At 37.5% G+C, this 21101-nt stretch overlaps 1 protein-coding gene across 3 annotated transcripts in view; it reads left to right on the forward strand.

Annotated features, from left to right (window-relative positions):
• Positions 1 to 21101, forward strand: part of KITLG (KIT ligand) — a 91575-nt gene that overhangs the window by 59956 nt on the left and 10518 nt on the right. For 2 of the 3 annotated variants that reach the window (XM_082419086.1, XM_082419085.1), the window contains 6 exons: positions 4390 to 4560; positions 5835 to 5994; positions 6432 to 6515; positions 12105 to 12214; positions 12917 to 12984; positions 14392 to 14468. In XM_082419086.1, coding sequence (XP_082275212.1) covers positions 4390 to 4560; positions 5835 to 5994; positions 6432 to 6515; positions 12105 to 12214; positions 12917 to 12984; positions 14392 to 14431 — 633 coding nt within the window. In that variant the 3' untranslated portion in view covers positions 14432 to 14468. The remainder of the gene's footprint in view (positions 1 to 4389; positions 4561 to 5834; positions 5995 to 6431; positions 6516 to 12104; positions 12215 to 12916; positions 12985 to 14391; positions 14469 to 21101) is intronic. The other variant, XM_082419087.1, reaches the window with a different exon arrangement.

The raw sequence follows: 21101 nt of genomic DNA on the forward strand, positions 1-21101 counted from the left end.
ACCTCTTTGACATCCTGTGTGACTTTATCAACTTTATTAATGCTTCACATTCTTCTAGTGATATAAAGAACATTATGTATATCTTACATTCTTCTGACATATGTTGTGAGTTAATATTTATATAAAACTATTTGTTTAAAATGGTCTCTGAAAGATAAAGAGCGACAATAATGCCTGTTATTAAGGTGAAGGAAAAAATTAAATTTGTGACCCTCAAACTTTTAATTATCTATTTCCTAATCATAATCTTGGAAGAGGTGAAAAACAGAGAGACTTCCTATCATCTCACAAATGAAATATTTAGTTCACTGAGTTTTGTTCTCTCTGCAAATCATTGACTATATTTAATTAAAAAGAAAATGCGAAACTGCCTGATATTCTTGTCAAAACTGGTTTCCTTTCTTGCAGGCAGACAAGTTAAAACTGGCTAATATTTAATATTGTTTACCTCAGTTTTATCTTTAATAAATCCAATAATCTTTAAAAGCTAAATTATAACTGTTTAAACAAATTTAGTGAAAAGAAAGAACTTTGAATTGATTAGTCTTTTCCAAGAATGAATAATGAATGAAATACAGTTAAAGACGTTTAGAAATATATTTCTCAGCAGTGTAGTCCAGAAGTTTATGTCAAATATCAACGAATTTTTCATAACTCTAAAAGGGCAGATATTGGGCTAAGATTAGACTGTGGGATTTCCAGGATTTAACTAAGAAATTAGAGGTTTAGGGTTGAAAATGTTACTGGGAAAAGTTGATTGCTTGGACTGTTGATTAGGTATGTGAAAACAAGGGTGGGTGGCCATGGGGCAAGTAGTCACAGTTAAATAAGAACTTGAATATGGAATGTAAACATAGAGTTCATTTGAAAATAGAGACAAACAGAAGTGGCAGTAAGCACCCCAGAGTTCCCAGTTAAAAATAAGAAACATAAACAAACTCTTTTCTGCTTTAACCACAAAATAAGCAACAAAAAACAAACAAAACCAAAAAGAAACAACAACAACAAAAAAACCAACCTGTTCATTTAAGGCAAAGACCACAGAAACAAAAGGAGTACCTTAGTTCAGAACAAGGGAATTTGATTTTGGTTCCTACACGTCAGAGGATCTGAGAGAAGGACAGGCAAGCTTATTCACAAAGTGGAGCAAGGACAGAGTTTGAAAAGATTAATACATGAGATCTGCTTGCTGTGGAAAAATTTGCACAATTTCAACGGAATGAACGAATTGGTGAAGGCTGTTCTACCGAATAAGTACTATTAAGGCAGTATTTACAGAATGTGCTGTTTCCTATATCCTAGGAAATCTGTGCCTTGCTGATAGGGCTGACTATCTAAAAGGAATTATCACTGTCTAAACAGAGGGAAACTTGGAGAGCAGTCAGCCCCAAAAGAGAGACTGACAGCTTGTAAAGAGACTTGTTAACGATGCAAATATGAACTTGCATATGCTTGAGATAAGCGTTAATTTTACAAAACAAAGAGTTCATTCTCAACATGTTTTGGAAACACAGTCTTTGAGAACTTGGTTGATGAGTCAAATGAAATGGCCTAATTGAACTAATTCCCATTTAGGGGTTTGTTTATTCTACTTATCTGAAGCCAGAGCCAACACTCCCTAAAAGTTTTGAATGGCATTTAATGCTTCCAGAAATTGCAGCTTACCTATCTGTAGATAAGACAGTTTCCCTTTCAGCTGAATCATATTAATTAAAACTGTTCTGTTAAATAAATATAAAATGGCCCCCTTGTATAATTTAGAATACATAAATTACTTGACCTTCCCCCACAGAGATATTCTGCTGGTAGGTAAAGAAATAAAGTTTAGTGGTTTTATTCGTTTTACATGGCATCAGTTACTCTCTCTGATTACAACATTTTCATTACAATAGAAGTCATTTTAAATTATTTAGGATCTTAATAAGCCAAGACCATTTTATCTTTGCCAATAATTATCTTATTTTTCTCACTATAACATTTTAACAGAGTTAAAAAAATAAATCAGGACCTTTACTTAAAAGATCTTTATGAGAGAGAAGATAACGTTACAATATACCAAGTATGTGAATTTATGACCAATTATTATATTTTAAGTGATGTCACATTAATTTAAAAAAATTATAATCCATTCTAACACACTAAGAAGTTTTTCCTAATAATCTAAACTTTTACTGATCCACAGCCATTTATAGCAGGGGTTGGCAAACTATACCCTATAGGCCAGATCCAGTCTGCTTCCTGCTTTTATATGGACAGGCAGCTGAGTTTGTTTTTTACAGATAAACATTTACAGTCTATTTGATGATTGAGAAGGCTTTTAACCCCAAGCAAAATGTTGACCCAAAATAAAGCATTCCATTCTTCTTACTGGTAGACCTGTATTACAAAAGAAATTAAATTCAATTTTTTTTTAATTTATTTAATTTTTGGCTGCACTGGGTCTTTGCTGCTGCATGCAGAAAGGGTTTTCTCTAGTTGCTGAGAGCGGGGTCTACTCTTTGTTGCAGTGCGCAGGCTTCTCATTGCGGTGGCTTCTCTTGTTGCAGAGCACGGGCTCTAGGCACGCAGGCTTCAGTAGTTGTGGATCGCAGGCTCTAGAGCTCAGGCTCAGTAGTTGTGGTGCACGGGCTTAGTTGCTCCATGGCATGTGGGATCTTCCCGGACCAGGGCTCGAACCCATGTCCCCTGCATTGGCAGGCGGATTCTTAACCACCGCGCCACCAGGGAAACCCTAAATTCAATTATTACGCAAAAGAAATTATATTCAAGTATAATCATTACCTGTTAAACTTTGTAATAAAAAAATTTGTGGAAATTTATTTTCTCTTGTATAAATGGACCTACACAATATCCTTGATTTTTGCCTCTTGGCATAGAAAGCCTAAAATATTTACCATATAGTCCTTTCCAGAAAAACATGGACCCCTGTGATGGAGTATTTTTTCTCATTCATTTTTATTTTTTAATTTATTTTTGGCTGCTTTGGGTCTTCGTTGCTGTGCGCAGGCTTTCTCTAGTTGCCGTGAGCGGCGGCCACTCTTCATTGTGTGGGCTTCTCATTGCAGTGGCTTCTCTTCTTGCAGAGCACAGGCTCTAGGTGGGCTTCAGTAGTTGTGGCACACAAGCTCAGTAGTTGTGGCTCACGGGCTCTAGAGCACAGGCTCAGTAGTTGTGGCTCACGGGCTTAGTTGTTCCACGGCCGGTGGGATCTTCCCGGACCAGGGCTCAAACCCGTGTCCCCTGCATTGGCAGGCGAATTCTTAACCACTGCACCACCAGGTCCGTGTCCCCTGCATTGGCAGGCGGATTCTTAACCACTGCGCCATCAGGTAAGCCCCTCTCATTCATTTTTTAATCACACCTACATCAGTTCAGCGAGTAGTTTCTGAGCAACTCCCATATGACAGACACTGTTCTAGGCCCCAGGAGACACTGTAGAGAACAAGGTTTTATAAAAATACTGCCTTCATGAAACTTACATTCAAATTATGTACCTCATCTCCTCAAAACTACCTTGTTTCCATTATTCCCATTCTATAGAGAGGCAAAGTGAGGTTCAGAGAATTTATGTAGCTTGTCTGGAGTCTCTCAGCCAGAACTGAACCCAGTTATGCCTGACTCCAAGGCTTGAGCTTCTAACCAGTGGGCAGGGCTGGCTTCGTGGGCAGGGGGCTCCATGCTTGGTTTCATGCTCTGCTGTCGCCATCTTGAAACTCTTAATCATTTTTTTGAACATGTTTTTGAACAATACATACATTTCCATTTTGCCACTGGCCCCACAAATTATGTAGCTGGTCTTGCCACTAAGGCAAACGTGCTTCTCTCTCAGACCACATTCTGCCAGGGCTACTTTTTATTTTTTAAACACGCATGGGAATTCATCTATGAAGAAGCCTTGAAATCTATCAAGGTCTTTAGAAAAATAAGTTATTATTAATCCACTGATTCATTTTCCAATTCACCAAAAGACTGGAAGTTCCTTGAAGACTAGGACTCTCTCCCACAATAATTTTTTTGTAGTTTCCTCTGGGCCTGAAGTTCTTTTTAGAATACAGTAAGTAGGAAATAAATATCTTTCAATAGAATTAAATTCCATTAGTATCTGAACCTTGTCAAAGGCTCTGTCTTGGCTCTTCTTGTCTTAATTTTACTTCCATGGAAGAGCAAAATCTTTACCATCAACAGTTTCCTCTGATCTTTATGCATTTGTAAATTTTGAAACAGATGTTAGGTATGAGTTAAATAAAACATAAGAACTAACCTGTGTTGATATAAGGAAATCCTTTGTCCAGGAGTCCATGACTGAAACATTGATGGCTTTGAAGGGTAATCCAAGGTTACTGTACTTAAAATAGGTGCTTTATCTTCTTTTCTTTCAATTTCTTACAGCCTAGTCATTGTTGGATAAGCGAGATGGTGGAACAATTGTCAGTCAGCTTGACTGATCTTCTGGACAAGTTTTCAAATATTTCTGAAGGCTTGAGTAACTACTCTATCATAGACAAACTTGTGAAAATAGTCGATGACCTTGTGGAGTGCATGGAAGAACACTCATTTGAGGTAACTTTGTATTCATTGGGATTGCTTTTTATTACTCCTCTCTAAAACCTGTGCTGATTGGTCATGGCAGGGATGGGGGCATATTTGTGAGATTTCTAATTTATAAGTTTTTAATTAAAAAATTTTTTAAGATGAACACATGTCTTAGAGAGTTAACATCTCTTTTTATATCAATCATATCAGTACAAATAGTGTGCTAATGGCACTGATAAGAAGTAGAGGTCACAAAAAGTAGGGTATATCAGATGAGGTATCATGAAGGAAATAACATACGCACTGGGGCCTGAAAGATGAGTTCGGTGGTCAGTAAATGGCAATGTCTGGAAGAGCATTCCAAATACCAGAGAATGTCCATTTACTAATCATAGAGTAGTACATAGTAAGTGCTACATAGGTGTTAACTCATTATTACCTGCTTTTATTTATAGATAATCATGTATTTATGAATTCCTAAAATAGAGCTTTGACTTGTTTGGAGGATTTTATAGAAAATCGTACTCTTTTTATTCTTTTGAGACTTGCTTCTTTCACTCTGCGTTATGTTTATAAGATATATCCACATTGATGCATAAAGCTGTAGTTAATTTTTTTTTTTTTTTTTACTGTTTATAGAGCATTCCATTGATTCAATATACCACTGTTTATTAAACCACTCTCCTGTTTATTGGTGTAAGGGTTTATAAACACTGCTGGGAAGAACTTTCTTATATGCCTCTTGGTGCAGTTGTGCAAGAGCTTCCTCAGAGTATTTACCTAGAAGTGGAATTTCTGGGTCACAGGATGGGCACATGTCCAACTTTACTAGATAATATCAAATGTGCCAATTTATGTCATTCCAGTGATTTATAAGAGACCTCTCTGCTCCATGTCCTCGCCAGTACTTATTATCGTCAGACTTTTAAATTATTGGCTATTTGGAGCATGTATTATGGAGGGGTATTTTTTTTTAATGAGGAGTAATAATTTTAATGAGCATCTCTAAAGAACAGTGTCTGTAATTTGTTGTTAGGATTATTTCATTGTTATGATGTTGTATTCACCTTTCTCACCCTCACCACCACCCTCTTCCTTTTATCCGGAGTTGAGCCCAGACTGAACTGGATGGGATCATTTACCCTGCAGTACCAATTTGAAGTATATGTGTTAAAACAGTTGTCTAAAAGTGTCCGTTTCACTTGAATCTTTCAAGGACACATTTATAGTCTATTTCCTTGACATCAGTTAAATCTATAGACTATTTGAAAAATATAATCCTATTTTTTTTCTTTTTCTAGAATGTAAAAAAATCATCTAAGAGCCCAGAACCTAGGCTGTTTACTCCTGAAAAATTCTTTGGAATTTTTAATAAATCCATCGATGCCTTCAAGGACTTGAAGATGGTGGCTTCTAAAACTAGTGAATGTGTGATGTCTTCAACATCAAGTCCTGAAAAAGGTAAGACATATAAGCATTTCTAATATAAGTATAAAAAGCAAGTTTGAATCTTATATGTATAGGTAAGAATCTACCTTTGACTCAAATATATGTGTAGCTAGGGAAAGATGTGTGTATGTCTAATATAAAAGCAAATATCAGTGGCATGAAAGAAACAAACAGTTGTAGATTTGTTGGTGTTCAAGCCAAAACAACACTTACTGTGCATGAGTAAACAATATATGAGATAGTCATATTTTTATCTGATATTTGCTAGTAATGTACAATTATATTATTCTTCACCTCCAGTCTTCTTAATGTCCCCTTCTCAAATCTGAATAATCTAGATTTGGGAAGCAGACCTGGAAAGTACTCTGATATTGCACTTCACCTTTTGAGGACTCTGTAATTTATGTAAATCACCATGCAACACTGACACATTATTGCTTTCTATTTAGATTCCAGAGTCAGTGTCACAAAACCATTTATGTTACCCCCTGTTGCAGCCAGTTCCCTTAGGAATGACAGCAGTAGCAGTAATAGTAAGTACACGTATCTGACTTAATGCATGCATGGCTCCAATTAGCATCTGTAGGAGTATTGCATGGGCTTTAAAGGAAATTTCTACAATCATTACTATTAATGCTGTTCTTTTGCTATTCTTCCTGTTATGATCTTCCTGAGAATTAAATATTAGGTTTGTACAATTGGATTTCCCTATAGCTAGAGATAATGTTTAATCGGGGTAATAAATTTTCTGCTAAGATTATTTTAAATAAGGCATGAAATTACTTTTAGATGTATGATTTATAAACTTTTTTCATTGTTGACTTAAAGTATATTTCACGTGGAATTTGCCTGACAAAAATGGAATTTTAAAATGGAAAATACAAGTGCTGGTTGTATAAAATTCCAAGGATACTTTCTGTTCTGTTTTGTTGTGTGTTTGGAAATTTGATGATTTTTGTTATTTTACTATAAAATTACATGTTGGGGGAGAATATTCTTTCTCTGAAATTTCTGTCCTCAGTGGTGAAGAAGAACCCAGTTACCTGGAAGTCTAATGTCTTTTTTTCAAATGTAGGCAAAGGTCACTATAAAGGTCATTGGATTTACTAAATATCCTGATCCTCTAGCCTCATGGCAACTGTAGGGAAAAAATTCATCCTTTGATCTTAGCTAAGAAAGTCATCCCTTAAGACTTAGTAATGGGGCACTCTCATATGTTCAAGGACATCAAAGACCTATCTGTAAAAAGGAGTAATCAATTTAATACAAACCCACAATAGCAATGCTACAATTCAGAAATTAAAAGAAAAAGCTCTAAAATCCAATTTGTTTTGGAATTTTTGCCAACAAAACCTGACCTGAATTGTGATGAGGCTATTTATAATATTTATCTTTCTAAAAGTGAATATCTATGCATTTCACTAGGAAATATTAATGTGTTTGATTATAGGGTGCTACCCAGACCTCATTGAAGATATTATATAATATACAATATTTACAGGACCAAACCTTCTAAGATCTAAAATTCTGAATCACATAACACATTGGATCTGAAAAGTTTTGAAAAGACTCTTTGTGTGTTAGTCAGTTAAGGTCTTTCCTACTAACTATGAATATTATTAATCTTTCCAAAGAAGAAATTTTGTCTTCTTAAATTCTGTTTGTATTTCATTGATTTCTAATCTTATCTTTATTACTTCCCTACTTCTACTTTGGGTTTAATTTGCTCAATTTGTTCTAACTTCTTAAGTTCTTTTTTTTTTTTTTTAAAGTATTTGTTTATTTATTTATTTATGGCTGTGTTGGGTCTTCGTTTCTGCACGAGGGCTTTCTCCAGTTGCGGCAAGCGGGGGCCACTCTTCATCGCGGTGCGCGGGCCTCTCACTATCGCAGCCTCTCTTGTTGCGGAGCACAGGCTCCAGATGCGCAGGCTCAGTAATTGTGGCTCAGGGGCCTAGCTGCTCCGCGGCATGTGGGATACTCCCAGACCAGGGCTCGAACCCGTGTCCCCTGCATCGGCAGGCGGACTCTCAACCACTGTGCCACCAGGGAAGCCCCCAAACTTCTTAAGTTCTTAAGGTAGAAAAAGTAGATCATTGACTCTAAACCATTCTTCTTTTCTAATATAAGCACTTAAAGGTATAAATTTCATTAAAAGCAGCTTTAGCTATATTCTACACATTCTGATATGTTGTGTGTCCATTATCATACCTTTAAAATACTTCAATTCTTGTGATTTCTTCTTTGATTCATGGGTGATATAAAAGTGGGTTGTTATCTAAAAATATGTGTTTTTTCTAGATATCTTATTATTAACTCCAACCATTGTTAACCATTGGCACTTAGATACCCATGCACAAGACTAGCTCTTATGTAGTGTACATTCTCATAGGAGAAACAGACACAAATAAAAATAGTCATAGTATTTTATAATATATATTATTTATATTATAATATAATATGTATAATAGAAGTATGTAAAAGCTTTTAGTTGTAGCATAAAGGAGGTAAGACTTTTTCGGGGGTAGGGTCATGGAAATTTGAAGAAAGCATGCTAGTTTTCAGGGATAAGACAGACCCCAAATGTGGCCATGCTGGCCAGAGGACCAGTGCATATGAAGGAGGAATCCAGAGGTGTAAGTGCCCTCTCTGTAGCTTATAAGGGAGAATCAATCATGGGATAATGTAAAAGTGTATAAGTTATCCAAAGGGAACTGTGTTTTCAAAGTTACAATAATATCCTTTGTACCAAGCTAAAAGGATGTTTTTTAAATGATTGAGATTCTTACAGATAGTATATTTAAATGATAGGGAAGAAAATCCTTACTTTGGCATTAACTTACTCATCTTCTAGACAGTCTTGAGTCAGGCTGCCTGGGTTTATATTCCAGCTCTAGACCTTGGCTAGCTATGTGACCTTGGGCAACTGTCTTAATCTCTCTGGACTCCTCAATCAAATGGAGGTTGATAATCTCTCTTTCACAGGTTTTCTGTGAGTTTTAAATGAGTTAGCACATGTATACTTGGAGCCATGCTTGATGTATAGTACATGTTCATCATTAATTATTAGAACAATGAGATCTAGCACCAAGGCTGGGTCAGTGGTGAGCTTTGAAGTGCCGGCAAGTCTGTGGTGAGCTTTGAATCTGAATCAAGGGAGAATACTGAGTTGCATACTTTTTAAGGACCAAGGAGAGAGCCATGTTCATAGGCATGGTCCCCATAAGCAGACTCACTCTACAAAGGAGTTCAGCAAAATTGTAGCACAGTTTTTTTGTGTTCTGTGTTTGTACAGATGTCTGATGTTATTAGTCAAACCACACAAATCAGTTCCCCCAAATTTTGAACTGTGGACAGCTTTCATAATAATGAGATACAATTAACATGAAAACAACCCAGGAATTTGGGATTACTTAAATCCTGTCCAGATGAGCTCCACCACCCCATACACTTTCTGGGGCGATCTTTTCATAAAAGAAAAGCTTTGGCCCTAATACCCTTCATATGGGCCTTGAGGCACATAATTCAGATCTCATTGATCCCTGGCCTCATTGATTCCTGGCGGATAGCAGCAGTAGTAAGTATTGGGAGTCATGCCCTGGAGGCGTAAGCAAGCCTTTTCTGATAACATCAATTTTTCTCTCCCTGGAAGAGGAATGGCAGGATCACTGAAGAGAACCCAAGGCCTGGCTGTGAAGCCATTTGCATTAACAAGAGAAATAAGGAAAGCGAGGTGACACCTCTGTGGGAGGGAAGCTCAGTTCCTGTGGGTCTGACCCCCTCCCTTCTCCCTCCCTATCTCCTGCCGGAGGACTGCTGCTGCGTGTTAGTCAGATTCCAGAACTTTGTTCAGGGCCATAGTCCTAGGGGTGGAAGTTTAAAGTGGTTAAAAAGTCACAGTGCTCTGGTAGAGGGAGGTGAGCTTTCTTTAGCCTCTAAGGAAACACCTCCTTCAGGGGCTGTCCTCCTACCTGAGAAAGATTTTGAGTGGGGAGTCCCAGAACACCTCACTCTGTAGCAAGCTTATTGCTGGTGGGTGTGGCCTTTCTTCTGGTCTGATCGATGCAATTCAAGATTTGGCTTTTGGATAGAACAAGAAGAGCAGGGTTTTAGCTGCCTTGATTCTGGGGCATCTGGCTGTCCAAACATAGGTAATGGAGTTCTCCATAGCACCATCTTAGCTCATTAGTTTTCCATTGGAGCTGGGGACAAAATATTAATAGCTTTCTTTGTTCTCTCTGTATATGTCTATGTATGTCACCTGGCCAAATCATAATCACATGCCAGCAATCCCAGTAGACAGGACAGTGTGGGCCATAGTGGGCTGGCCATCAAGGAGAATTCAAACATGTCACTGGAATATAAACACAAACAGCCAAATTATTTACAGATAATGATATAAACATTTCTAAAATGGTCGGAATTGCGTGTTAACTCCAAATCCATTTCCTCATAGAAAACACCTTTATAAATGGTAGTAAAATCCCCGACAAATACACATAATCTTATATAACCCTTAAAATAGCTATATTATTGGAATAACAGTATTACTTCAGTTATACCAAATCCCATTTTATAACTAAGGCTTAATTTGGTGATAGAATTCATGTTGAGCTTTAATTTAAGATGCCTAAAACATATTTCCATGGGGCTGTAGGATGTGAGGTGGGCCAAAAGAGCTGTCAGTCTAGTCTTAAGGAAGTGATTCATGGTTACGTGAATGGAAGATTCCACTTTACCCAATGTCCCTTAGTATAAGGGACACCCATGACTCACTACATCCCCCTCCATTCCCCACCCCAGCACACACACACAAACTTACTGTTTTGAGAGCCTCTTTGGAAACATAAGAATCATAGAATTAATGAATTTCCTGTACCAAGTTTAGCAATGGTAGGGAAATGGGCAATTCCTGTTCTCACTATAATAGATAACATTTGTTTCTTGCCTCTTCGGTTAAATCTATGAGTTTATTTTTCCATCTTAAATGCTGATACACATACAGTGGTTTGGTTCTTTTATATTATGTACTTTAGGTACTTTATCTGTTAAATAGGTGACTATAGGCTGACACAGTACCCAAGTATCATTGCAAAATATCATAGCCCAAAACAGTCACTTTCCCTTGGATTGGTTTACATTTTGATCATACAATTGTTGAAAGTGTACAATTTCTAAATGTATTACATCTTCAAAAGAAAACTGAAAGTTTAACTCTTACAAGTTGACACATATGTGTCAATGTTTTCAAACAACTAAGCTGTTCCTTGTAAGGAGATGATAGACAGAAAAATCTGTCAACATGTTAAGTTTTGTGTTGGGAGCAAGAGACGCTTGGGGGAGATGTGTTGTTTAATTCCTGAATCATTCTGCTTCTCATGGAAGAGCAAAGCAGGGTGAAGGGAGGTGTCCCAAGTTAAACTCATGTGTGTGTCTTCTCTCTCACTAAATTACATATTTAGAGTCAGCTTAAGGAGACACTGGTACTTCCAGCCATTCTTTCATGTTCAGTAGTCTCAGACTTCCGAACACAGAAAGTCTGAAAATTCAAACCTTTACTCCATAGTACAGTTCTGGGCCCTACCTGGCATCCAATAAATGTCAGCTGAAGATGTGATGAGGAGACACCATAATTCTAAACTTGAGGTCCCTAAAAGTACTCTAACCACAAGGTACAGGTATTAACTTAATATTTGAGGCAGGCCAAACATAGCTTGATGCATGCATCCAGACCTTGATCCGGGTTGCAAAATGTCTTCTTTAAACTTTCTTGGCAAGATGTGAAGTGTGAGAAAGTGAGAAGATATTAGAAGATAAAGGCATGGAAGATGGATTTGCTTGATGATATAAATCATTTGCAGGTATATGTCATCTGTGTTCCATATGGGTCCTCATTAACCAAGTCAAATAGCCTTCTGTCTGTGGGGTTTCTTTCTTTTTTCAACTTGTATCTTTTGGAGACTACATCGACTTGTAGTGCAAGCAGGAAAATCAGTGTTTTAAATATTTTAAACAGATAGGTCAAGAGTACATTTCGGAAACAGTTGGGAACAACCACAGGATGAGAGCAAAACCTCTGGCATGGATAAACTGTGTTCACCACTGTACTGTTTAAATTACAGGGAAGGCCTCAAATCCCATTGAAGACTCCAGCCTACAATGGGCAGCCGTAGCATTGCCAGCATTCTTTTCTCTTGTAATTGGGTTTGCTTTTGGAGCCTTATACTGGAAGGTAAGTGTTGCTATTCGTTTTTTTTTTCCCCTTGATCACAAAATTTCTGAACTTTATATATTTATTTGTTCATACTCTATTACATCAATGATTAGCTAACAAACTGACCTTTTCTAAGAAAGGATCCTACCAAGAAAACAATAAGATGGGATATATTTTAATTCATAACCTCCACAGATCGTGCATCTTAGAAAGGTTCCCCCATTCCTCATTATCCTTTGAAGACCACCCCTCTAGCTGAGCATGCATACATAAGAAAATGCAAACTGGTTTTATTAGCCTGAACTAAATATAAAAAGGAAGAAATAGGCTGAAAAATCATATGATGATTTGATTAAAACCAGCTAGAGATGCCATTTGTATGATCTGCTATTTTGTATTTCTACTCTTTTCTTCTCTTTGTCTTGAAGCCTGTCTAAAATTTTTAAATGTGCTAAATGATTGCAACTCAGCTTTTTGAAATGTCTTTTTAATTTGATTACTATTTAAATCTTTCAGTTTCTTTATTATTCTTTCATCTCCAACATCCTAAAAATGCTGAGTTTATAAAACCGTGCATTTTTCATAATTTCTTATTGCAAAAGTATTTTTATATGCTGCATGCTGATGAAAACATAGAAGTGGAGACTGTTTACCTCTTAAATAGCACATGATATATTGATATTTTTACAATATATGTATATATCACTGTTCTTTTCCCAGAAGAAACAACCAAATCTTACAAGGGCAGTTGAAAATATACAGATTAATGAAGAGGATAATGAGATAAGGTATTTTGTTTTACTAAATGTGTGCATAAGTAAGCTTGACCTCACCACTTCACATCCCGTGCATGTGCTCATAACACCTTTAAGAAGTGTTTCACTCTCATGATGGCAGCTCCCAACTGATGTCTTCCAAGTTTTATCCACATTTCTGATCTCTCATTGCCTCTTCAATCCTACATCTCCATTTACTTGGGAAACACCTTCACATAATTGTCTTCATGACCCTTCTGACGGTATCATCTCTGCTCTCTTTATTTCTATAAACAGCAGAATCTTGCTCACGTTCCTGGTCGTGGAGCTCGGGAGGCACGTTTGCTTATTCTCCTCTTTTCCACACTATAGCCAAGACATGCTTAGCTCTTTCTTGGCAATAGTCATTATCTTCATCCATATCTTTATTATGTCTTGACTGAGTTGCTGCCACAGAACCTTTCTTTTCCTCGGTCTTTCTAAACTCCACCTTTGTCTTTCTTCTGTAAACCCCATTCTTTTTTTTTTTTTTAAGATGTTAGCTAGGAGTTTTTCTTTTTTTCTTTTTTTTTTTTAATTAATTAATTAATTTATTTATTTTTGGCTGTGTTGGGTCTGCGTTTCTGTGCGAGGGCTTTCTCTAGTTGCGGCAAGCAGGGGCCACTCTTCATCGCGGTGCGCAGGTCTCTCACTGTCGCGGCCTCTCCCGTTGCGGAGCACAGGCTCCAGACACACAGCCTCAGTAGTTATGGCTCACGGGCCTAGTTGCTCCGCGGCATGTGGGATCTTCCCAGACCAGGGCTCGAACCCGTGTCCCCTGCATTAGCAGGCAGATTCTCAACCACTGCGCCACCAGGGAAGCCCTAAACCCCATTCTTAATATCACTTCCTAGTCAAGATACTTTCAGTGATTTTTCTCTTGCATACTTCATATATTTGACCGCACTCTGGCTTTCAGAGCCCTTAATTTTTCTCAAACTACTCAGTATTTTCTTCAAAGCCAAATACAAAAATTGTTTTGTGAGACCTTGCCACTTGTGGTAGCTGACGCTGATCACTTTTTTACCCTATCCCATACTGCTCCAGGACCAATGCTTTGATTTTACATTCAGTTATAATTTTCATTTGGCATGTTATTTTCTCTTATATCATGCTGCATGTGTACATATTCACATATTAAGTGCATATAAGCATTTTCTGTATGTGTACCTGCATATGCGTAGAGAATTTTTTAACTACTTGGGGAGACTATGTGGAAGCAGATGAAGTCTTCCCTCTTCCCTATACTAATATTATGAAGGTAAGCTTCCCACTCAATTTTGCAATCTTTTGCTACTGTATTTACAGAAAAATGAAAACTGCCCTTTACAATGCCCAGATCATGGTTACTTCAGAATCTCTGTCTAAATGCAAATAAACATGTTTCTTATTCTTTTTCAGTATGTTGCAAGAAAAAGAGAGAGAGTTTCAAGAAGTGTAATTGTGGCTTGTATCAACACTGTTACTTTCGTACATTGGTAAGTTTTAAGAATTCAAGTTAAAAGATATAACAAGAACTATACAGCATCCTAGACACCAAAATTTATTAAGTCTTCTATCAAGCTGGGGTCAGTGTGTTAGCTGAAACTGTTACATAATTGAATTGTGCATTCTCAAGTTTTGAAAGGCAAGCAGTATTATTCCAGTTTAGTGGATTCATCTTGTATGGGAGATATACAAAGCATTAACAGTTGAGTGTTTCCCAATTTTTTTTTTTTTTTGGCTGCGCCACTGGGACTTGGGGGATCTTAGTTCCCCAACCAGGGGTTGAACCCGCGCCTTCAGTGAAAGCATGGAGTCCTAACCACTGGGCCACCAGGGAATTTCTGAGTGTTTCTTATTTTTGAGGCCAGAAAATAAATTAGACAAGGGGCAAAGCAGGACTAAAATAAAATATTATTAATAGAGGAAGAATAAATAAAATCAATTTCAATTAGGTGTGATTACTATAACATGATAGGAAAAGTATCTCATGTGTTAAATGCTGAAACAAGCAAAAATCAAAAACATTGCCCTGCTATTTTAAGGAAAAGGAGAAAAGGTCAAAATCCCATACAGTAGGAGAGGGAAATTGTCAAGGTAAAGTGCCACTTGCCACATGACTGGTAATACTTGTGCCTCATCACAGGCCAGAGCCCAGGACACACTGAATATAAACCGGGGACAGATAACCTGTTGGGATTGTGTGGGTCTGTGAAGGGCCTGGGGAGAAGGGAGACTAGGAAAACATGACCAGAGGGCGCTGATGTTTATATCTCCTGTCTACTTTCTCAACTCCCAAGCTGCAGACGCGGTGCAGGGCAACGTCATGCATGCTCTTCCCATTTGTACTTCCGCCAACTCCCTGTTAATTCTGTTCTGCTCCTGAACCCCCATTTATTACAGTGGTGTATGAGTGTTCTTTCATCTTCCTAAATCTTCAGTTCTTCCCCTGCACTCCCTCGCGGTTAGAGGATCATTTACTCGCCCGATTATTATAGACATGGTCTCTGGTGAGCGTCACCTTTTCCTTACAGGTCACTGTCCTTCCAGCTTTCCCTTCTGTCCCAGATTCAGAGATTTCTCTCTAGATTGAACCTTCCCCAGGGAAACTGGGTCACAGAGCCTCTTGTCTCCTCCAGGAACTCACTTTTATCAAACATCCTTTTTCAACAACCCAAAATAACATCGTATAATAATAGTAATTATGTCGCATATGCCTCTAACACTTTAACCCTGCTATTACACAGACTTCATTTTTGCCTTGAATCATGCCCTTGATCACCACCTCTGGAGCATGAATAGCACCCTTTCTTTCTTCTGCTCCCATCCTAGCTCTCTCTAGGCTCATGTTTCCTGTCAAACACTGTAAAGGAATAAACCCTTCCCTTGACCCTTTTTATTTTCAGGTGCAGTATTCCCCAAGCTGAAATCATTGTTATTCCAAGAAACATATTTCTTTGACCTCCAATCCCAGTACAAACCTACTGTTTTTTCCCCGTCTGCTGTTTCAGTTCCCTTAAGCCAGACATCCACCAACTACACATTAAATGGTTCATTGAACCTTAAAGGCTCAAGTAATGTTCTCTGTGGTTTGCTTTTGGATGGCATCACTGGCATCCTGTTTTGGCACATAGGTGATGTGGTGTTTAATTGTGGCATTTGTCCTGTGACATTTGGGAAATGGATTATGATGGAAAAGCCCAGGGCACTTGTCTAGGAGAAAGAAAGATGGCATTTTAAAGCAGCTGTAGTCAAGCAACTTACACATACTAGTCAGGGAACATACAAGGACAGGAACTGAGGCTGTCTGGTTCTTGCTGTATCTCCTCACAAGTACCTCACTTGTTGCCTAAGCATTGTAGGCGCTCAATAAATGTCTGTTGAAGAAGTGACTGAGTGAATAAATAAACCCTAAATGAAAATCTCACCAAGTAGTAAGGAAGATAGTTCTGCTGAAGTGGCCTTTTTTTTAAAGGTTGTTTTTGTTTTGCAAGACAAATACGGTGTAGAGACCTGCTCTACAACATAATGCTTAGAGTTAAAAAAAGCTACATTGTGTATTTAAAACTGTGTTCAGAGGGTAGATCTTGTGTTAAGTGTTCTTACTGCAATAAAATGTTTTAAAACAATCTTTTAAAAAGTGCAGTAAGGTTTATTTTTATCTTGTATGTGTATGTGTGTGTTTAATTTGCTGATTTTGGTCAGTAGGACAGCAAAGTATGTACAGCAAGGGGGAATACAGTCATATGGGAAATGGCTAAATTATTTTTCTTAAAATCTGAAATATTACTCATATAATTAAACGAATGAAATCAGACAGGTTAAAGAAGCCCCAAATTGTTTAGAAATAAACTCATCATATATCATTGAGGAGTTGGTGTAAAATAGATGACCTTATTCCTCACCATCTCTGCAAAGCTCTCTCAAGGCTGAGTTCAGAACCACCACCTCCAAAAAAGCTGCCTTCCCAAATGAAATTCATCTCTCTTTTATGACCCTCTAATTATATTTTGTATTACATTTTATACAATATTAATATGGTATTAGTTACCGTTACTTACATAGACATTACTTACTCACAGCCACTTACGTAGACGTTTTGTGTCCTCTTCTAAACCATAAGCTCTTAGAGGACAGGATTGGTTTCTGAATTTCATTTTGGAATCCCATTAAACTATATAGTTTACACTTTGCACATGCAAGTGATGAATGTATCTGTTGAATAAATGAATGGAGAGATGGATGAATACCTCAGAGAATTGCAGTAATGTGAGAATAAAATTTATGGAGTAAAAACAAAAATAGACGTGTGTAGGTAGAAGTAAATAAGAATTCAAATACTGAGGGCAAGATAGATAAAAGGAAGAAAAAAGAAGCAGCTCATTATCATGAATCTGCAACCCCCGAAGTCAAAATATATATGTATCATTTGTAACCATTTATTGAGTACGCATTGTATAGAGAAAGCCTGTTCCTTGTACCAACAGAGGTTTGGTAAAACCTGCCAAGGAAATTTGAGTATAATTTGGGGAAAGGGATGTGGTGGAGGGAAAGGCTTGGGAGAACAGACTATGACATGGTAGGAGAGGAAATATGCCAAGAAATAAGAAGAACAGTAGTAAAAAGTACCAAGATAGAAATGAAATGTGGAGTTGTAATTATATATTTTTAAAATTGGATATAATTTGGATTATAGTCATTTTCTTGCTTAAGAAAAAAAGGGGAAAATAATATAAGGAATGACTCAGGTTTGTGGCAAGGATTTCTCCCTGAAATAGAAGTTTCACGAACTAAAACAAATTAAACCAGGACAAATATTGGAACACTAGAATAGAAAACATATGGAATAGTTCTCCAACCTATAATTGGAAAATGAAGAGGAGGATTTGATATTTTAAATACAAGGAAGGAATGTAGATAATGAACCAGAAACAAAAGAAGTTGCCTCTAAGAGAAAATATACAAGAGCTGTGTTTATTTGACATCAAACGTGAAATTATCTCTGCGAAAAGTTAAAAATGTACTTAGTCAACTAGCTGATGACAAGTATACGTATGTGGCATCCCAGAAGGATTTTTCATTTATTGGGTTGCGTGTAGCACAGTTTAAGAGAAAGAAATGGAGTAGATCATAGCACAATTTTACTCTTCATTCTAACCACAAATGTGACACCAACAAGCTCTAGTGGGTGCATTGTTGGATGCAAAGCTTAATATAACCTAGTTCTGTCCTCAAATTGCTTATGGCCTACAAAAGGAGATAAGATATATGCATAATAACCTATTTTAAAACAGACTAAAGGAGCTTTTGGTTAAAAAACAACAAAAGGAGCTGACAAAGAAATGCAATAAGGAATCAAAGGCAAAGCCACCTCATATGGTTGTACAGGATGTGCCCTGAACATAGCTCTAGATAATGAATGGTACAGATGGCATCCCATAGAATTGTACCACCCATATACAATTGCCTTATTTAACAGGGGAGAGAAATCACTCGGAGAAAGTCTTTATTGTATGGGTGATGGAGGTGGTATTTGTATGGAACTGGATCTTGGATGATTGCTAAAATTTTACTGGCAATAGGGAAGGGGTAAATCCAGATACTGCAAATGGCATAAGTTAAATCAGGGAGCCAAAAGTACAGACTGTGTTCAAGAGTTTGTACAGCTGGACTCCAGTAGAAGTACACATAAAGGGTTGAAATGCTGAGAAAGGATGGGCATCAGTTTGAAACAGGATCTGAATTCCAAGTACAGGGCTTACACTCTATTGAGTAATATAAGGAGTTGCTGGAGGGTTTAGAAAAGACGTGAGTAATACAATCAAAGCAGAGGTTTAGGAAAGTAATCAGACGTTGGCGTGGCCAGATGGATGGGAGTGGTGACCTGGAGTCAAGGAGTCCACTTAGGAGGCCAATCTTCAAAACAGATGTGAGAGAATGACAACCTGAACTAGGGTCACAGCCATGGAAATAGGAAAGCATAGGCCATTTTGGAGTCACTGCAGTGAAAGAATCAATAAGTCCTAGTTCCTGATGGGATGTGAGGCTTGACATCACAGGCAGTAATCAGGGATGATTTGGAGCCTATGGGACTAACCAGATGGCAGTGCCATTAGAAAAAAATGGGAGAAGGAGCCGTTAGTAGTTATTAACCAGTGGCCAAATATGCTTCACTGGAAATTCAGAGTACAGTAAGGGCTGGAAATAATAGATTTAGGATTGGGAAGTCATCCACAAAGAATTTTAATTGAGACCTTGGGAGAAGGACCGTGTAATCACGGAGAAGGCCCAGTTTGGTTGACGGTAAATAGCATGAGTTTGTAGATACTGAGATGGCGATGTTTAGGGACTTATCCCAGCATGGTAAATGTAGAAAGTAATTTTTTTTTTTTAATTTATTTTATTTATTTATTTTTGGCTGTGTTGGGTCTTCATTGTGGTGCACGGGCTTCTCATTGCAGTGGCTTCTCTTGTTGCAGAGCACGGGCTCTAGGCGTGCGGGCTTCAGTAGTTGTGGCATGCAGGCTCAGTAGTTGTGGCTCGTGGGCTCTAGAGCACAGGCTCAGTAGTTGTGGCACACGGGCTTAGTTGCTCCGTGGCATGTGGGGTCTTCCCAGACTAGGGCTCGAACCCGTGTCCCCTGCATTGGCAGGAGGATTCTTAACCCCTGGGCCACCAGGGAAGTCCCTAGAAAGTAATTCTTATTATAATTAGGCTGGTGGAGAGATTCATTAAAGAAACACAACCTGCAAGTTTCCAGTAGATCTAAGACAGAAGAAAGTCGATCCTAGAACTGGAATAGGGATGAGGGTAAGTTATGCTGGGACATTTATTGCACAGGACTCAATAATGGTTGGTTACCAATGGCCAGATCTTTGACTCTTTACCACATATTTCCTAAGAATTTCTAGAGCTTTGAAGGCTTTGGTTTGGAGCTTGCTCTCTGTAGATACATTGTGATGCAGAGGATTAGAAGGGATTAGACTTGGGTCTAATCTGCACCTTAACTAGCTGTAGGTTCCTGGATGAGTCAGTTGTCTTTTAACCCCTGATTCTTTAAACGTAATGAGGGGATAATAACACTCACCCTATTTATTTCATGAGGTTGTTGCCAGAATCCACGGTATTATAAAAATGGTAGTTTCGTTCTATGGGAAACCAGTTGTTGGCTTTTAAGTTTGTTTTCTTTGCTAAATGATCCAAAGACATAATCAGAATAGATTTCCAATCTTGCTTCTCTACGCTTAAGTTTAGAGTTTCAAGTTATTTGTAGCTTTAAAAATATATATATATATATTTTGCTTTTTTGTGATTTCCTTCTGCTTTTCTAACCAAGTTTTATTTTTAAAATATCTGCTAGGTAATTTGCATTTCTGAAATTTGCTCTTAATGCCTGTTAATTTTTCCTTCAGTATTTAATTCTGCTTTCCTAAATACAGGTTTTCTATTTTGTAGAGTTCTCTGTTTGGTAAATTGTCATGTAATATGCTTTTTAGTATATTATTACATTTTATATATTTACATTTTCAATATACTACATTTAATGATTGCATACGTTTTATATATTACATTAGAGTAATATACATTTAGCATATTACTGGAAAAAAACACTGTACTTCTTATCACTCATACTATAAAGTTTTATATATAGTCTATGTAATGATATCAAACATTTTAAAACCAGTGATCTCTGGTTCTGGGATTGATAAATAAGGACAAAATAGGAAAAGAGTAGGGAAGAAACTAAATGCAAAATACATATTTATTTAGGGGTTGTGATTAAAGATAGCATGCAAATGCTGCCTATAATTTAAAAAAAAAAAAAAGGTAAGGAAGTACAAATACTTCACTTGAAAGTTGAAAAATCTGAAAGCTGAGTCCATAGCTCAGTGGTTTAACACAAGCATTGAAAAACTAAAACAGAGTCTGGCTTTCATGCTTCACCAAGTACAGTAAGCTGTGCTGCAGCCAAATGAACTTCCCCATAGGCTTTGTCAGGATGTGGTGCCAGGATTTCTATCTTTCTTTTTTTGGCTGACAGTACTAAAGGAGATCTTACTGCTGCTATTTCCTCAGTTGGGAGAAGTGATTGCTAGAACCTGGCTAGGCAGTCAGGATACTGGCACTGA

The sequence above is a fragment of the Balaenoptera physalus genome, assembly GCF_965194825.1.
Source record: "Balaenoptera physalus genome assembly, chromosome: 13".
Classification (NCBI taxonomy): Eukaryota; Metazoa; Chordata; class Mammalia; order Artiodactyla; family Balaenopteridae; genus Balaenoptera; species Balaenoptera physalus.